Genomic DNA, 17,849 nt, shown 5'->3' on the forward strand with positions numbered 1-17,849 from the left:
ATTTAATTTACGGAAAGTAAATAAAAGAAACGTCTTATACCACTTAAAACATATATTTACGCTTATACTGTTACTCACAAGACGGTAAATATACAAAAACGATGGTAAATGGTGATCGATTTCGATTGGACACTCCAATCATCATCAGACCCAATAGGTGAATGACAAGAATCTTGAATGGCGTCCCTACTTATACCCTATTGGCTACCGGAAGCACCGGCCAATACATTTTTATAAGTACAACTGGAATCAAAATGTATTTGTTCATTAATCAACTTATTTCTATCTTTACATTTTTCCTTATAAATATACAATTCTTCTCAAGCATTCATTACATATCCTTTCTTACAATTCTTTAAAATTTCTAGACTATCCTCCATTTTTCCTAGTGAGTGCCCATTTTGTAATAGGTGTTGTGCGACATTTGATCTTTCCGGTTTGTTGTTCCTCCACGCAGATATGTGGTTTTTGAAGCGGTTTACGAAGTTCACAGTCTGTCCAATGTAGAAGCTATCACAATCGTTACAATTGATTTTATAGATGCCCGAAGTGTCAAATTTGTTACAATCTTCTATTTTTGGATGCAGTATTTTACTCATGGTGTTCTGAGTCCTGTAGGCTATTGAAACTCCGTATTTCTTGAATCTGTTAGCAGTCCTTTGTGTTGTAGTCCCCGTGTAGCTAAATGTGATATATCTGGTGCTTTCCTCTTTTATCTCTTCTAATGTTGTTCTGCTGTGTAGTGTATTCTGTCTATCGATTTTTCTCCTCGTCTTCCTTGCGATGTCCTCTATCGTCTTGGTTCGAAATCCATTCACTTGGGCGATCTTCTTAATGGTGTCCAGTTCTTTTTTCCTATTGGCTTGGCTAAGTGGGATCTTATAGGCTCGGTACAGCATAGATGACCGCAGCCTTTAGATCTATGCTGTACCGAGCCTATAAGATCCCACTTAGCCAAGCCAATAGGAAAAAAGAACTGGACACCATTAAGAAGATCGCCCAAGTGAATGGATTTCGAACCAAGACGATAGAGGACATCGCAAGGAAGACGAGGAGAAGAATCGATAGACAGAATACACTACACAGCAGAACAACATTAGAAGAGATAAAAGAGGAAAGCACCAGATATATCACATTTAGCTACACGGGGACTACAACACAAAGGACTGCTAACAGATTCAAGAAATACGGAGTTTCAATAGCCTACAGGACTCAGAACACCATGAGTAAAATACTGCATCCAAAAATAGAAGATTGTAACAAATTTGACACTTCGGGCATCTATAAAATCAATTGTAACGATTGTGATAGCTTCTACATTGGACAGACTGTGAACTTCGTAAACCGCTTCAAAAACCACATATCTGCGTGGAGGAACAACAAACCGGAAAGATCAAATGTCGCAAAACACCTATTACAAAATGGGCACTCACTAGGAAAAATGGAGGATAGTCTAGAAATTTTAAAGAATTGTAAGAAAGGATATGTAATGAATGCTTGAGAAGAATTGTATATTTATAAGGAAAAATGTAAAGATAGAAATAAGTTGATTAATGAACAAATACATTTTGATTCCAGTTGTACTTATAAAAATGTATTGGCCGGTGCTTCCGGTAGCCAATAGGGTATAAGTAGGGACGCCATTCAAGATTCTTGTCATTCACCTATTGGGTCTGATGATGATTGGAGTGTCCAATCGAAATCGATCACCACTTACCATCGTTTTTGTATATTTACCGTCTTGTGAGTAACAGTATAAGCGTAAATATATGTTTTAAGTGTTATAAGACGTTTTTTTATTATTTTTTTTTATTTACTTTCCGTAAATTTAATAACACGTACAATGCTGATCAAGAAGTTATCTATTTAATTCCTGTAAAATAGTAATATCGTAGTTGACTTTGATTTGTAAGCAACTTTTTTACCTAGTGCTAAAAACATATATTTTATTAACTCGCCAGAAAAAAGGCAGTGTTATATCTTTTTCTAAAATTATTCTAAAGTGTAATTATTTTTCCTGTAATTAAAATGCGTCCTGTATCGGTAGACGCCCAAATTTCATCATTTCTATGCAACATACAGGCCTAATTAGTTATTTATTATTGTCAATTAAATCAAATGTAAGGTACGGTACATCATGTGTGTTGTTATTCAAAATCATAAAAATCATTATTTAGTAGACAAAGATATTTATGTCATGACGTGAAATACCTCCTCCAAATCAGCTTAAATCGTGTCTGAAAAAGTAATGTTTGTGCGTTTAGCATGTATCTAGCGGCGAGGCGGCCGCGGCCGGGACTGCAGTGACGTCATCGCGCGCAGTCCGCTCTGTCTGGCCCACCTCTTTTTACTCCATACATCTTGACAACTAAGACCCCTGAAGATGCCATACGATGTGGAGAAATGCATAGTGAAATAAACATCTTACCTACAAGAACTTGGGCAACAGCAATGGTAAATCTAATATGATTCAAGTTCTTGAATCTGGGCGGGATAGCAAAAATAATATTTAATCTAATCACAGCTGTTACTATCTCCTAACGGTATCATCCAAAACTATTCCCATGTTTATTATTTTAGAATAAAATGTGTTACAATAATGAGTTTTAACATAGACTACCAGAATTCCTACTTTAAAACCACACTAACAGGTTAAAGCCTTATTTTTTACTTTATTCGTACTTGTCAAACTTTTTACTTTCTAGCATAAGTTTGTGCCAGTTATCATTCAAGAAATTTACACTCAAAAGCTTTTGTCCTCATGAAACTTATGTTTATGTACAATATATTATACAATATGATATGCTTACCCATATTCTAGTATAAAAAACTTATGTTTTCATGCTTCTACATAAATATGAAGTTGTTAATTGTTATGGAAATAAATTAATTAGTGTGAAGTTTAAAATTTGTATGCATTAATTGATTAAGAAACATCTACCGGTACCAATAAATTCAAGAATAATCATTTGCATAATACCCAACTGAAATCAAATAGTACAATGTTTTTCAATAGTAATACGTTGACCCACAGAAAGTTAAGTGCTCATTTAATTCTCATTTTATTACTATTACTTTTTTCCCTCAGCCTACACTCAACATATTCCCTAAAATTTGTCTGGGACTTAATTTGGTGTAGAGTAGAACCCCTCATATCCAACCTCAGCATAACCGACTCCTTGTGATATCTGATCTAGTGTCTTACCGTCTACTTATTTCCTGTCTGGGGAGATAAAATTGGGCGCGTTCGGTTTACCACGTGGCTGATCACAGGTGTTGCTACAATCTCGGCAGACAATCACCGCTATCGCCGAGACTGCAAGATGTGGTCACGGGTGTGACTGCAATCACAGGTAACGAATACCGGTGTCACCGAGATTGAAGCTATGCTCACGGGTGTTGCCAAGGTCGCGGGTGACAATTCCTGGTATCGCAGATACTGAAAGATATTCACACGAGTGTTGCCGTAATCGAAGGAGAGGATTACCTGTGTCGCGGAGGCCGCAAGATATGCTCATGGCTTTTGTCCTGTTCGCGGGAGACCATTATTGGTGTTGGTGTGAGCGCAAGATTACCTCACAGGTGTTGCCGCGATTGCAGGAGACAATTATCGGTATCGTTGAGTTATAATCTTCCCGATATCCAACCTTTAAGCCATTTCAACCATATCCCAGCCCTGTCGTTGTTGGATATGAGGTGTTCTACTGTATTTGACTAACTGATAGTAAATAAATAAATAAGTATCGGGTGCTCAAAAGGTCCAGGAACCCTTTAATATTTTACTTATGTTTTTAAACGCAGAACATAAAAGTTGTTTGGTTAAAAGTATTCCTTGATCTGCTTATAATCATATGTTATATTATTTCTTTATTGTTATTGTTTACATTTGAATTCTTTTACAAGTTGTACACATTCAGTTCAGTAATAAAGATACTTTTGTCTATTAAACATGGCGCAGTCAAGAATAATAAAGTAAATAAGGGAATTCAAAAAGAAAAGAAAGATCAAAATGGATTTTAATAAACCTGAAGAGTTGAATGTTGTTAATGGTAATATTGCCACCAATTATAAGAAGTTTAAAGAAGAAATACTAATATATTTTGAAGCAACTGAAACAGACAAAAAGTCAAACAAAGTACAAGTTGCAAGATTGAAGAACCTTTTAGGGGCTGAAGCTTTAAAGCTTTACAACACACTGAAGAAAGATGCAGAAAATGAGGATGAAACAGTCTTAAGTATCTTAAAAACGTTGGAAAAACACTGTATTCCTAAAAAGAATGAGACTATGGCAATACATCGTTTCTTAACTCGTAAACAGAGAGATGGGGAAAGTTTTGATAAATATTTGATTGATTTAAAGTCACTTGTAAGCCCTTGCGAATTTAAGAATCAAGAAGATAAACTCCTACGGTCCCAAATCATAGTTGGAATTTCCTCTGCGAGCGTTAAAGAACGCCTTCTAAGAGACAATGTTCCTCTAGAAAAAGTAATTGATTACTGCAGATGCGTAGAAACAGCAGAAGAAAACTTGAAGCAATTGATGAAAAATTATCAGCCAACCTATATTGATGACGTTACAATTAACAAGACTCAAAAACCACAGACGAATAAGCAAAATTACAGCCAAGCTACAAATGGTAATTCCTCAATGATCAGGCCTAGAGCTTATGATAATGAGGGTGCAAGATGTTCAAGATGTGGATATTTTCACAAAGGCCAACCTTGTCCTGCACAAAATAAAGTATGCTTAAAATGTCAAAAACCCAATCACTTTGCTAAAGTATGCAAGACAAAAATTGTTAATGGCCATGAATTAGAATCAACTGCTCAAATTGATGAAACACAGTCAGAGTGGATGCTTAACGATGAAGTGGGGGCTATAGTCAATGTTAACAGGATCAAAGCAAGTCACTGGACAGTAACATTAAATATAAATGCAAAGAAGATCGTATTTAAGATTGACACTGGTGCAGATGTTAATATTCTTTCCACCAAAGATCTTGATAGCTTATCTCTACCTAAGTGCTTTGAGGTTCAACCATCAACAATCAAGCTTGAGGCTTTTTGTGGGTTCAAAATAATCACAGTGGGGGAAGTAACACTGCCAGTTACAGTGGCTTCTAAATTGTACAACATCACATTTATTGTGGTTGATTCTGAAAAGGCGACACCAATAATAGGACTTAATTCATCTATTGCAATGGGCCTCATCAAGAGAATATCTATTGATGCAGTAAGCAAAATACCCGACGTACAAACGCTGGTTGAAGAGAATAAAGATGTATTTGTAAACCAAGGTTGTTTTCCTGAAGTACTGAAACTGAAACTCAAGGAAGGGGCTGTTCCAAGAAGTTCACCTGCCCGTAGAATACCTAACAAATTAATGGATCGTCTTAAGCAGAAGCTGGATTCTTTGGTATCAAGAAACATAATTGAGAAATGTGAATCTGGAGAATGGGTACACAACCTTGTTATAGTGGAAAAACATAAAACTGGAGATTTGAGAGTTTGTCTAGACCCAAAGGAATTGAATAAAAGTTTGATTCGAGACTATGTTTTAATCCCAACTCTTGATGAAATTACCACTAAGTTAGCTAAGAAAAAATACTTCTGTGTGTTTGATTTGAAGGATGGGTTCCATCAGGTTCCCTTGGATCCAGAGTCTTCAAAACTGTGTACATTTAGCACTCCGTTTGGCACTTATCGTTATTTACGAGCACCATTTGGTCTCTCAGTTCTTCCAGAGTACTTTCATGAAACAACATCAAAGTTTTTTAGTGACGTTAAGGGGGTTGTAGTGTACTTTGACGATATACTGTGTGCAGCAGAAACAAAAGAAGAGTTGTACAAAATTGTACTTGAAGTTATCAATGTAGCAAGGAAAAACCACATTCAACTGAATAAGGATAAAATTCAATACTTTGTTGAAAAAGTGTGATTTTTAGGACAAGAATTTGATTGTAATGGTGTTAAGCCTGACTGTGAAAGAATCAGAGCTATTAATGAACTGGAAATACCTAAGAATAAGACAGAACTTCAACGAATTTTAGGCACTGTGAATTATCTTAGGCCTTTCATTCCTAACTTAGCAGAGCACTGCTCATTCTTTCAAGAGTTGTTGAAAAAGAATGTAGTTTTTCAGTGGACCCCTGAACACAGTCGTCATTTGGACAAACTGAAGGAAACTATTACAGCGGCAGCTTTATTTAGTCCCTTTGATTTTGACTCTCCAATAACTATTCAAGCAGATGCAAGTAACTATTCTCTTGGTTGTTCCTTGTCCCAAAATGGGAAGCCTGTTATGTTTGGATCCAGGTCACTTACTGAAAGTGAAAAGAACTACGCACAGATTGAGAAAGAGCTACTTGCAATTGTATATGCTTTTGAAAAGTTTCATAACTTAGCCTATGGACACTTCAGCATTGAAGTACAAACGGACCATTCTCCTTTGCTATCAATTTTCAATAAGCAAATTCATCAAATAAAGAACAATCGTTTAAGAAGGTTGCGGCTGAAGTTACTTAAGTACTCATTCAATGTGAAGTTTGTTCCAGGAAATAAACTATATGTTGCAGATCTTCTTTCAAGACAGTGTGCTCCTACAAAATCACAAGAAGATGAAAGTATGTTGGATGTTATTCACTCAGTTCATGAAGTTACAATAAATGTAAAAACAATGGATCAGTACATAAAATCTACAAATGAAGACGAATCCTTACACAAAGTTATGCAGTTTTATCAAGAAGGATGGCCCAGCAAAGTTTCGCCGAATAACCATGAACTAATGCATTATTTTAGAATACGAAATGACCTAACAGTTCAAGATGGACTAGTGTATTTTAACGAAAGGTTGATAGTGCCACTATCTATGCGAAGGTATACTTTACAGACACTCCATGAAACTCACTTGGGATTCAACAAGTTAAAGAAGAAAGCTCAAGAACTTGTTTACTGGCCTGGATTAATTTCAGATTTGAAAAATCTTATTGACAGCTGTGCTACTTGCGCTAAGTTTATGCGAGCAAAATTGAAAGAGCCACTTCAACCTCATGAAGTTTTTGACATGCCTTTTTACAAGGTAGCAGCAGACATAGCCGATTTCGACAATCAAAGTTATTCAGTGTTAATAGATTATTACTCAAGATGGATTGAAGTTGAGCGAATTCGAGATAAAAAAGCAACAACTGTCATTGCAGCATTGAAGTCAATTTTTGCTCGTTTTGGAATACCAAGTATTTTTGTAAGTGACAATGTCCCATTCAACTCTTATGAATTCATTGACTTCAGTAAATTGTGGAAGTTTGAAGTAAAGTTTACTAGTCCCCATTATCCTCGCAGTAATGGACTCGCGGAGAAAGCAGTGGGCATAGTTAAGTCAATGTTGCAAAAGTCAAAGCATGAAAAGTCAGACTTTAGTTTATATCTGCTAAATTATCGGTCATCTCCAGTTGCGAATCTTAGGTATTCTCCTTCACAACTACTTCAAAGTAGAGTTCTGAACACTAAGTTACCTGTAATACCATCAAAACTTAAACCACAGATTATTGATGATAAAGAAGTGACAAGCAAACTTGGCCAGGGTATGCAGTATAATAGATCAGCACTAAAGAAAACCAGTGTTTTCATGAAGGGGCAAAAAGTATTAATCAGGAATGTTTCCAACCTTCAGTGGGAAGAAGGGTTAATAGTTGATGTGCTGGGAAACAGATCATACATTGTTGAAGTAAATGGGAGAAAGTTGTGTCGTAATTCGTGGTATATTCGACCCTTCATTGAACGTACCAGAACAAGGATAGTCAAAGCTCCAAAAAAATTAGATTTGTGAAAAGGGGCATGTTTGGTTAAAAGTATTCCTTGATCTGCTTATAATCATATGTTATATTATTTCTTTATTGTTATTGTTTACATTTGAATTCTTTTACAAGTTGTACACATTCAGTTCAGTAATAAAGATACTTTTGTCTATTAAACAAAAGTATCCTGGGAATCTATGATTACATCCTCACTGCAGTTACCTGTGGTAGTTCTAAGGGAGGGGCTGAAACCTCCCCATTGGACCCTAGAAAAAAATCTAAACATATATTTTGCCCTGAATATGTCAGTTCATATTCGACAGCTTTATTACTGTTGCTGCAGCATGTCTTAGCACTACATCTTATCAATAATCGAAATTGGAAGTTCTGCTGTCATCTTAAATGTGTTCCATTAGATTTGAATTTGTTAACTTTAAATAGCTACTTCATGTAATATTTATTAATTTCATTTTCTAACTCAGTATGTATATTTACCTAGCTGTTAATATTTGTACCTTTGGCGAAAAAAATTAAGTCTTTTGTTGTCCTCCTTGAATTTGTTGCTTTCTAAAAAAAATATTACATAAAACTATTACATTGGACGTGCTTCCAGTTATTTGTCATTATTTCATTTTGGTTTGAGAATAGGTGGTTTAATTGTTTTTTTTACGACTTTACACGGTCCATGGCTTGAAATAGGCTTGAGAATTAATTATCTTGTGCCAGAGGCAGACTGGCTGTGTAGCATTCTGGGCAAATGTCAGAAGAGCCTGATAAATTTAGAATAAAATGGACCAAAATAAAAATAAAATCAGTCTCTTGGCCAGCCCATGCATAATTTGATGGCCGGTAACCAATGGAGTTTTTAATGAAAATTACTGCAAAAGAGGCAAACATGAGTATTTTGCAGTAGGCTAAATATGAAATGAAATAAAATGAAAAATCCTTTATTTATTCAGGCAAAGTTAGGATGAACCATTCTAACACTTAACCTGACTAATACAAAATGAATAAATTACAAATGAAGAACTTAATCTAATGTAGCCTACAATTTGTATACTTACCTATAAATATACATATTTTATATTTACAAAGCAGATAAGGAAAGAAAAAAAAATAATAAAGCAAATCAAGTAAAACACATAACCTAATGCATGATATGATAACATACCCTAATGAAGTGATTACATAGCAGTAATCGCGCAAAAACACGGCAGTCCTAGGACACACCAGCCAAGACCATCTGCTCAAAGTAGAGACATTTCAGTGTCGCCAAAAAATAGGAAACGTTTTTTATTTATTGTGCAGGGGTAGGTGGTAGGTCGTTCCACAGACGGGGAAGCAGTGACAACTAAAGCCCTGTCATAAACTGTGGTCACATGATGAGGTATTTGCAATGTGATCGAGGAGGAACGTGAAACTCGTGAACTACCTTGAGACACAAATTTAAAATCTAATTAAAAATAATTTGTACTTAATAAAATAAATATCACTTTGTTACTAACAGAGTAGGTACTGAGTGGCATATCACATTGATAACAACTACAAGTTTAAAAGCGTTTTAACTTGGGACTTGTGAAGGTTCGGATACCCACCTCCGAACAGTTCTTTTCTGCCTGGGTTTTGTTGTCTGAAGGATGCCAGGGTCGTATATCCTCCACTCGTACTTTGACACAGCATAACAGCATAAGATTTATGTGTGACACAACTCACTCAAGCTAACAATTTCCATGGAAACAAAACATTTTGGTACACTACCTTATATTTTCTGTTACCTCTTTGCATTACAGATTATTTGTAAATAGGTGTAATAATGACTAACTCAAGGAACAAGTTTTTGCATGGTAGGTGATAACTACAGTAGGGACCACAAGAGTCTGCAGTTGGCGGTAGCCAATCACAAGACAAGACTAGTGCGACGTTGTATCGTTCACTAATTTTCGACTCTAATTAAAATATACTAAACAAAATTTTCTAATCAGCTGGTATTATTAGATTTGGCAACAACAGGTGGTCCTCGTTGGCTACTTCGAAGTCATGTGGTAAATAGGCTCCTCCCTCAACTGCAGACTCTCGTGGACTGTACTGTAGTTTGGTTTTGACTCCAGAGAGTATTGAACCTAATTCAAAATATTTGTTAAAAAAGGGAACATGAATTTTTACGAGGGTTGCTTTTAATCTTAAATCGGTATTATACATTATGCTTCAACAGTTTATTCAGATGGAGTGCTTTATGGTCAACTCGTGGAATGCTGCTAAAATTGGATTTTGTTTTTGACACACTCTGTATATCTCATAAACTGTATAGTTGATTAAATGTTTGCCAAAAACAAGCCCTTTCAATAGGAGTTACTTGATATCTATTTCCATATTTTAATCACAAGGAATCGGATAAAAGGAGTTGGCGAGGATTATTTTAAACAAGAGTGATTAGGAAACATTAGCATTAAAAATAATAATCGTTTAACCTGCATTACAATTTTTGTTGAATCACTGATTTGTTTGGTATGGGAACTAAATTCACAGTGTTGATTTTATTACTCAATATGAGTGTATAAGATTCTTTTGTGCTTTAGATAAATTTGTTTTTTTTTTTCATTTAGCAAAGAATATTTTATTTTTTCATTTTTATTATTTGTCCAGTTTGTCCAGAAATTTACAAGCTATCAATTTCTTGCTTTTAAAAATAACTTAAAATCATGAACAGTATTATGCCCTACTTCTGAGGAAATAGCCTACATGTAACTTTTTGTTTCTTTAATACAAAACAATATTTTCAACTTATTCTATATGTGTGGTTTTACAGAAGAACAAGTTAACATGCTGAGCTTCTTGGATGCAAGGTTTTTCTTCAATCAGAGCCTATCAATACAGGACACCTTAAATTCCTAATTTTGTATTCACATAGCAAGATTTTATGTTACTCAAAGTATTTAGTCACAATATTGTAAATAGGAATAATATGTTGGAATGATTTGTTTTAACCTTTTTTAGCATAATTTTAATGACCATTTATCCTTTGTTATAAATAGTTTAATTTATCTAAATTTGTTATTACTCAGAATGCTTTATTGTTATTCAAAGTTTGATTTGATCAAATTTTGTAATTAAAGTGGTCTACCCACGATGCATGATTTTTGTACTTTCAAATAAAGTTTTAGTTTTAAATTGTTTTCAGTTTTTAAAAGTTATATCAGTTTTATTATGTTTAATGTGCGACTGGACATGCTTAGAGTATATATAAATTGCACAATAAAAATGTTGCCATACATCCATTTTGTATTGGTATGTTTTCTTAAACCACACCATACCAAATGAAAGATTTAATGTCTACTGTGATCATTCCAGATTTTTATATCAAATAGCAAAAAATTATTTTAGTTATTAGTAGTTTTAATTAATATGTTCTTAATTTAGTGTATTTATTTTGTACAGCTTGAAAATAATTGTAAAGCAAGCTATTCAATGTTGAGAACTATATTGTTATTCTAGTCATGTATGCGCATAGATAATAAATTTATACAATTTATAAAACAAAAAATATCCTTTTTAATCCAATCCTATTGTTAATTTCTCGACGTACTACGACGAATCAATGGCAATTATGTAATGAATACAATGGTATTATTTATTGTACAATGGCTTTTGCCGTAAATAAACAAATTGTATTGAATTGAATGAATTCTGGTTTCTCCAGACCCAGTGGACTGGCAAGGTTGAAAGAACCCATCAACTTTTTATTAAAAAAATAAGACACTGTAATTTCCAAGTGTTTTACAAAGTTTTTGTGGTTTCCAAGTGATTTACTAAGGTTACCAAAAGCCAATGCTGTTTTAACTTATTGCGAAAGATCCAGGGTTTTTATCTTTTCTTAGCTCATTAAATTGAAGATACTTTTTCATGAAAGTTTTAGGAAAGAAGAAACATACTTAATACATAAAAACATATTTATTATATACAACCACATATTATGCAAAATTTTATAACATCTGTTACACCTGTATCAAGCTTAAAACTAACAAACTTTAACATACTTATTGAGTTGCATAAGCACACTTAAACCTCAAATAGACAATTGTTAAAAAAAAGTAGTTAAAACATGTTTGACTTATGTGATCAGATTAAAGATTTAAAAATTATGGTAATAGGAAATATCAGACGTCATTAACATTATCCCTTCAATCTTAAGAAAAAATGTATTTCTTCTCAAATAAACAAAAAATAACTGAATAAAACTCTATTAAAAATATCTGTAATTCAATCTGTTTTAATGAATATTTAAATGAAAAGATAAACAATGTGAGTTTATGGTCTGGTGTATATACGTGTTTTAAACAGTTACTCAATCGGGATTAAAAAATAGTAAATTATAATACATAATATTTTGTATATTATGGGTAACTTTAAATCACACTTTCTCAACGCCTGCAAAAATGAAGACTTTTCACAAAGAAATTATTAAAACTTAAGTAAATAATTTGGTTTAGGCCTACATTAATTTGTAACCAAAATTTTCACAAACTTCAAGTGTAGAGTAAAAATACTTTGTAAACTAGTTAACTTAATGTTATTAAATTGTCTAAAAAATGAGGGTAAATAATGAAAGTAGCACTTAATACAACATTTAATTGATAACTTGGTTGTCTCATGGTCGATCTACACTAAGTGCAGAATCATATACTAATATTTTATTTTTACATTAGTTTAGATTTTAAAACAGTGATTTCTAAATTGAATGTGTTTGTATTCAGTTTTAATTAAATATTGTATTATTTTAGTTGTGAAACAACAAACACTTAATAACACAGTCTTATAATTTTGTGAACATTTTATTTTTAATTAAAGTTGGCAAGAGACAATTTTGCTTAGAACCTCTTACCCTTTAAAACTACATTTCTCATGAAAGGAATGTTTAAAATGTTTTGCTGTCATGCACTTAAGAACAAGATTAAGTGCAATATTATAAAACTGTATTGTTACAATACTTATAGTTTTGTTTTACTAACTTTGTAATACTACTGCCTCATTGTTAAGAAAATTAGTGAAGTGAAGAAAATGGCAGCCCACAAAGAATCACTTCTTTAGGTTGTTTTTTTGCATGTCTTATCATGCTGGAATTTGTGGCAGACCGAATTCATCCACTAATACACCATCCTGAAAAAGTCAAAAGTATTCAATAAAACATATGAAATCAGAAGTGTAATTAAATTATGTCAGGAAATATGTTGTAAGCCCAATCAAAACGTTTCTGTTGCATATTATGGATATTTTACAAAATATAAATCTTGAATTATTTTGTTTTTTATTCTTTTTAATCAGGAAAAAGAAACAAAATTACCATTACAATATTTGTGTATAAATAATTTAAATTGAATAAAAAATAGTGGGAAAAAGTGAATACTTTTGCTTACAATCCTAATTTGCAACTAACTATTAAAATAAAGAAACATTTGTAAGATAACCATTACAAGCATTGATTATACTGTGAAGTATTATATCCATATTCACAGAACAAAATATTTCAAGAAGTGCCCATACTATGAAAAATTGAAATATTTTTCATCCCAAGTACATAAAGTTGAGACATTGTCATGTTTGAAAATGTTTTTAGAATTAATCAAGCATTTCTGATCAAAGGGTCTTATATACAATTCCAGAGTTTTAAGAAATGAACAATTGTCTTAAAAATAATTTCACCAATAAACATGAAGATTATAAATAATTCATTTTGTAGAACTGTGTTAGATGAAATGTGGCATGCAAAATCAACAGTTACGCCCTACCTTGTTTTTGACACTGTCCGCACCAGGCTCTTTGCTCGGGGCTGCTGGTGCTTTAACTTCGTCTAAGTAGCTGGTGTCGTCATCAAGAGCAATCTCGTCCCCGAGAGCATCAAGTTCTGCCTGCAACTCATCGTCGTCTATCTCGGGTGTGCCGTAGGTTCGTCCCAGAGCTTCTTGTACCTCTTCATGTAAGTCCAGCATATCTGCCATGTCATCTTGGAGGTCCTAAAATGAGAGCGAGGTTACATGAAAGCTATAACAATACTTTGAATGATGCATATTTAAAACAATATTTACTTCGACGTTATGAAGCAAAATTTTTTGTTGAAAGTGGTTCTCTTTAGGCCAACGATGAGAATTATAGAAACGTATTTTGGACATGGCTTATGAACTGAATGAATTCGAAGAAAAAGCTCCAGGAGATCAAAATTTTAAGATGACTTTTGAAGACAAAATTTGAAAAAATTTTAGTTTTTGCATTTTAAAAAATCTAAAAAGATCGTTTTGTTTGATGTGGTACAAACAACTTTTTTTTTCTGAAGTATCTTGAAGATTTGATACGTAAGAATTGCGTACCTATTAACTCAGAAGTATAATATGGTTTCAGGACCAACACTTATATGGCTGGACTAACACTAAGGCATTATTTTTATCAGGGGGTCAAAAGAATGTGACTTAAGTTGAGTAAAGTGAGCCAAGAACTGATGGTTGGTGGTACAGTCTTCCAGACTTTGAGACTAAAAACTTACACAGAGTAAATATGTAATAAACCAACCTCGATTTGATCGATGTTTATTTTCTTAAACTCTTTCTGCATGGTTTTGACGCCAGCTTTCATCGCATCAATAGTGGCTTGAGTATCCTTCAGGGATTGGGTAGCGAAGTTGGCTTGTTCCATATTGAATGCCTGTTGTCTTAAGTTGTCTACTTGCGATTCATACCTGAGTCATTGCAAGATATTTTATATAAAGATTGTATATAAAACATTTTAAAATCAAAGACAAACAACTTCCTTTGATCTTAGAACATTAATAATCAGGATTGATTGGGACCGACTCCATACGGATCATAAAATTATCTGGATTATCGAAATTACCTAAAAAAGGACCCCACCACTATTTGAGTAAAAATCTTTTTTAATTGTATATGTTCTATTATAGGTACCTACAGTAAAGGGTCAAAATAGAGAGGTGAATTTAAAGTATTTTTTATGTTCAAGACACTACATATTTGAGCTTTAAAAAAATGTGTGTTGACGTCCAATTTTTCAACGCTTTACTGTACCTCTACAACTCACATGTCTAATTTGACATAAAACACATGGCTTAGGTGATAAAAATGTTTTTGTCTTATTAGCACTTGTGGTTAATTTATTTAGGAAAATAAATTACAACCACATCAAAATGATATCTTCTATATAAATTTAACTGCAGAAACTCTTGTATTGCTTGTTGCATTGAACATGCAATACAAGAGTTTCTGCGTTTAAATTTATATACTTAAAATTTCTCTGTGAACTCCCAGAGAAGGTGCAGAGGATAAAACATAATTCATATCTTTAAGAGAGGAAATCAAAATAAGATGTGGGTGTAGTGAATTTTCTGTAGCAGTTGCACCTTGGTTTTATCATCTAGATACATGTATTGCTTCAACACTCAAGAACTTAAATGCAAAAGGGATTAACCCTAGAGTGTCCGCGCCTACCGCTAGAACGTGAGTGCAATTTTTTAAATTTGATCAATAAAACAACAAGCAATTTGTTTGCAACAAGCAATTGTGACTACTAAGATTCTAAAAACTAAGGTGAAAACTTACATCTTTTTCTGCTTTAGCACTCGGAGAGCTTTTTGCTTCACATTATTTTTAGCTGGTCCTTCCCTCATTTTGGCCATTTGATCCTTATACTTCTTTAATTCTACATCTAACTTTGCAATTTTTTTCTCAACTGAGTCTGCTCTACCATCCACCTGTGAAATAACAAACGAACCCCAGCTGATGGTTAGTAGCCTACATTCCATAGTGTTTAAAATCTGTGTTTAGTTAATAGGCCTATCGCAATCAATGGGATGCCGCAAAGGAATCAAAATTATCAGCAAATTCTCAAATCTTCAATAGGGTGCAAATACGAAGGTTCCATGAGAATTAGGTTTTTTATTTACCTCTCCTCTTCTAGTATATTTACCAAATTGCCACATTTTTTACTCGATTGTCCATTTTAGGTACGGGTTGCGGCATTGTTATTAAGTTCATCAAGACCTTTCATATTAAACATATCATTCTATGCTTACCTTTAAGATTGTCAACTTACTTCCAAATGGGCCGCCCCACTAGGTGACATCCAATCACCACGTACACAAAAAAGTAGCTTACCATTACCAGTAATGATATGCCAAATTTAGTTGTTATATATCTTTTCATTTAAAAGTTATAAAATTGTCCTAAGACTTTATTGTCACCCTGTATAAAATTGCACTTTAAGAACACTATAGCTCCATTTATCAATTAAAACAGTTGATGGTACTATTCAGTCATATATCAAGTTTTGCCTAAGTATCAAACATGTTTACTCCAACAGTAGCTATCTAATGCATTGTAGAGATGAGCATTGTTAGTCGATGTTTTCGAAACACCGATATTCGATGTTTTTGAATCACCGATATTCGATGTTTTCGAATCACCGATATTCAATGTTTTCGAAACACCGATATTCGATGTTTTTGAACACCGATATTCGATGTTTTTTATATCGATGGTAGATTACCGATGTTTCTGTTCCATCAATGTTTTCTGCCAAGTATTGAAATATTGACGTTTTCCATGACTGAATTGTATTTGTAGTTGTATTTGTATTTGAATTGTAGTTTGAGGTTAGATAGCTGTTTCTGTTTGGCTGTTAGCTGTGTACAGAGAGCAGACAAAAAAACTAAAAAAAACATTGATTAACATTAATGTTTTAGCCCCGAAAACATCTAAGATGTTTTCACGACAGTGTTATCGGTACATTGATGTTACCATTGAAGGTGAACATTAATGTTTGACCTAATCAAAAGCATAGTGCATAGTGCCTAATGCATCGATGCTCATCCCTAATGCAGTTTATTGTCGCCTAAAAGTGAGTTAATTCTGGCTCTATCTAACCATAATAAAAACTAGGCCTACCCTAGGAACCAAATAAATTTTTAACATACAATTGTATAATACTAGTATTAAAGGAAAATTACCCCCTGAATGACATCTGTTAAATTAGGTGGTGGTGCTTTATCTTTGCCTTTTCCAAATATTCTGTTCATTTTCAAAATTAACACAGGTTATAATAGTTTTTCTTTGACAGGTATGAATGAATCAGAAACACGATAAGTAAGTAGTGTAGTGACAGTTCCTGTTCCTAGTTCCAATCCAAAACAGCGAAAAAATCACATGATTTTTAGGTACCAGATACTTAGGTAATAGTTATTTTATCATGAAGCCTTGTAAAACATAGAATTAGTTGGTTTTGAGTAATTAATCTCTTAGCCCATAGATTAATTATTTATTCCTTTACTACACAGTCAAAAAAACTGTACTGAGTAAACTCCCTACGATAAAAGATCAAGGGTGGTTCCACGCCAGTTCTTAACATCCTTAATATCCCCTGTAGCATTACTTTATTGATTTATTCATTACGGTACTTTAAAATAGAGATTTGATCAACCATTTATTGTTTGTGAGTATGAGTTCTAGATCATAAATAAGAATGAAAACTCTAAAAAATATTCATTGTAAACTATAATTATTTTTACAGTAGCCTCATATAGTACTGTGGAGCCATAGGACCCTCGCCGACCTTGTCCCACCACAGACTTGCAGATTAGCATTCGCAAACCTAGGAATCCTCACAGTGGTGTCTCTCTCTACATACTTGAAACCATAAAGTATGTGAATGAAATAAACCCCCCAAGAAACCAAGACCTGCACCACTACAACACCCATCATGGCTCCAAATTTGCACTACCAGTTCACCGAACAACTCTTTGGGAGAAAAAACCTTCCTACACCGGCTGCAAGCTAAGGAACCATCTACCTCACTACCTGAGAGACCTGACTGGCAACAAGCTACACCAGGAGTTGAAGAAGTGGCTAATCGCAAGACCCTTCTACTCAATAAAGGAATTTTATGAAAATTATGGAAATTAACATGCACAATTCACTGACACTATTGTAATTCTTAACGAATTAACAATACAGAATATTGTATTTTATTGTATTATTGTATGTGTGCTACTTGGGATTTTTA

The 17,849-nt window shown here is 33.6% G+C and overlaps 2 protein-coding genes across 6 annotated transcripts in view; one reads left to right on the forward strand and one right to left on the reverse strand.

Annotated features, from left to right (window-relative positions):
- Positions 1-11,292, forward strand: part of LOC128998730 (vacuolar protein sorting-associated protein 16 homolog) — a 57,121-nt gene extending 45,829 nt beyond the window's left edge. For all 5 annotated transcript variants that reach the window (XM_054425050.1, XM_054425049.1, XM_054425052.1 and 2 more), the window contains one exon: positions 10,600-11,292. Coding sequence is in view for 2 of the 5 variants with exons in the window: in XM_054425054.1 (XP_054281029.1) it covers positions 10,600-10,612 (13 nt within the window). In the remaining 3 variants the exon portion in view is untranslated. The remainder of the gene's footprint in view (positions 1-10,599) is intronic.
- Positions 11,293-11,726: 434 nt separating this feature from the next.
- Positions 11,727-16,932, reverse strand: LOC128998203 (charged multivesicular body protein 5-like). The gene is made up of 5 exons (XM_054424224.1): positions 16,798-16,932; positions 15,392-15,543; positions 14,352-14,517; positions 13,577-13,801; positions 11,727-12,947 (listed from the first exon to the last, which is right to left on the reverse strand). Exons 1-5 carry the CDS (start codon positions 16,864-16,866, stop codon positions 12,900-12,902), a joined length of 660 nt encoding a protein of 219 aa, XP_054280199.1. The 5' UTR covers positions 16,867-16,932; the 3' UTR covers positions 11,727-12,899.
- Between the last annotated feature and the right edge of the window lie 917 nt (positions 16,933-17,849).

This window comes from Macrosteles quadrilineatus, unplaced genomic scaffold, assembly GCF_028750875.1.
Source record: "Macrosteles quadrilineatus isolate MER2022 unplaced genomic scaffold, UCM_ALF_1.0 Scaffold_7__1_contigs__length_78375512, whole genome shotgun sequence".
In the NCBI taxonomy this organism is placed as follows: Eukaryota; Metazoa; Arthropoda; class Insecta; order Hemiptera; family Cicadellidae; genus Macrosteles; species Macrosteles quadrilineatus.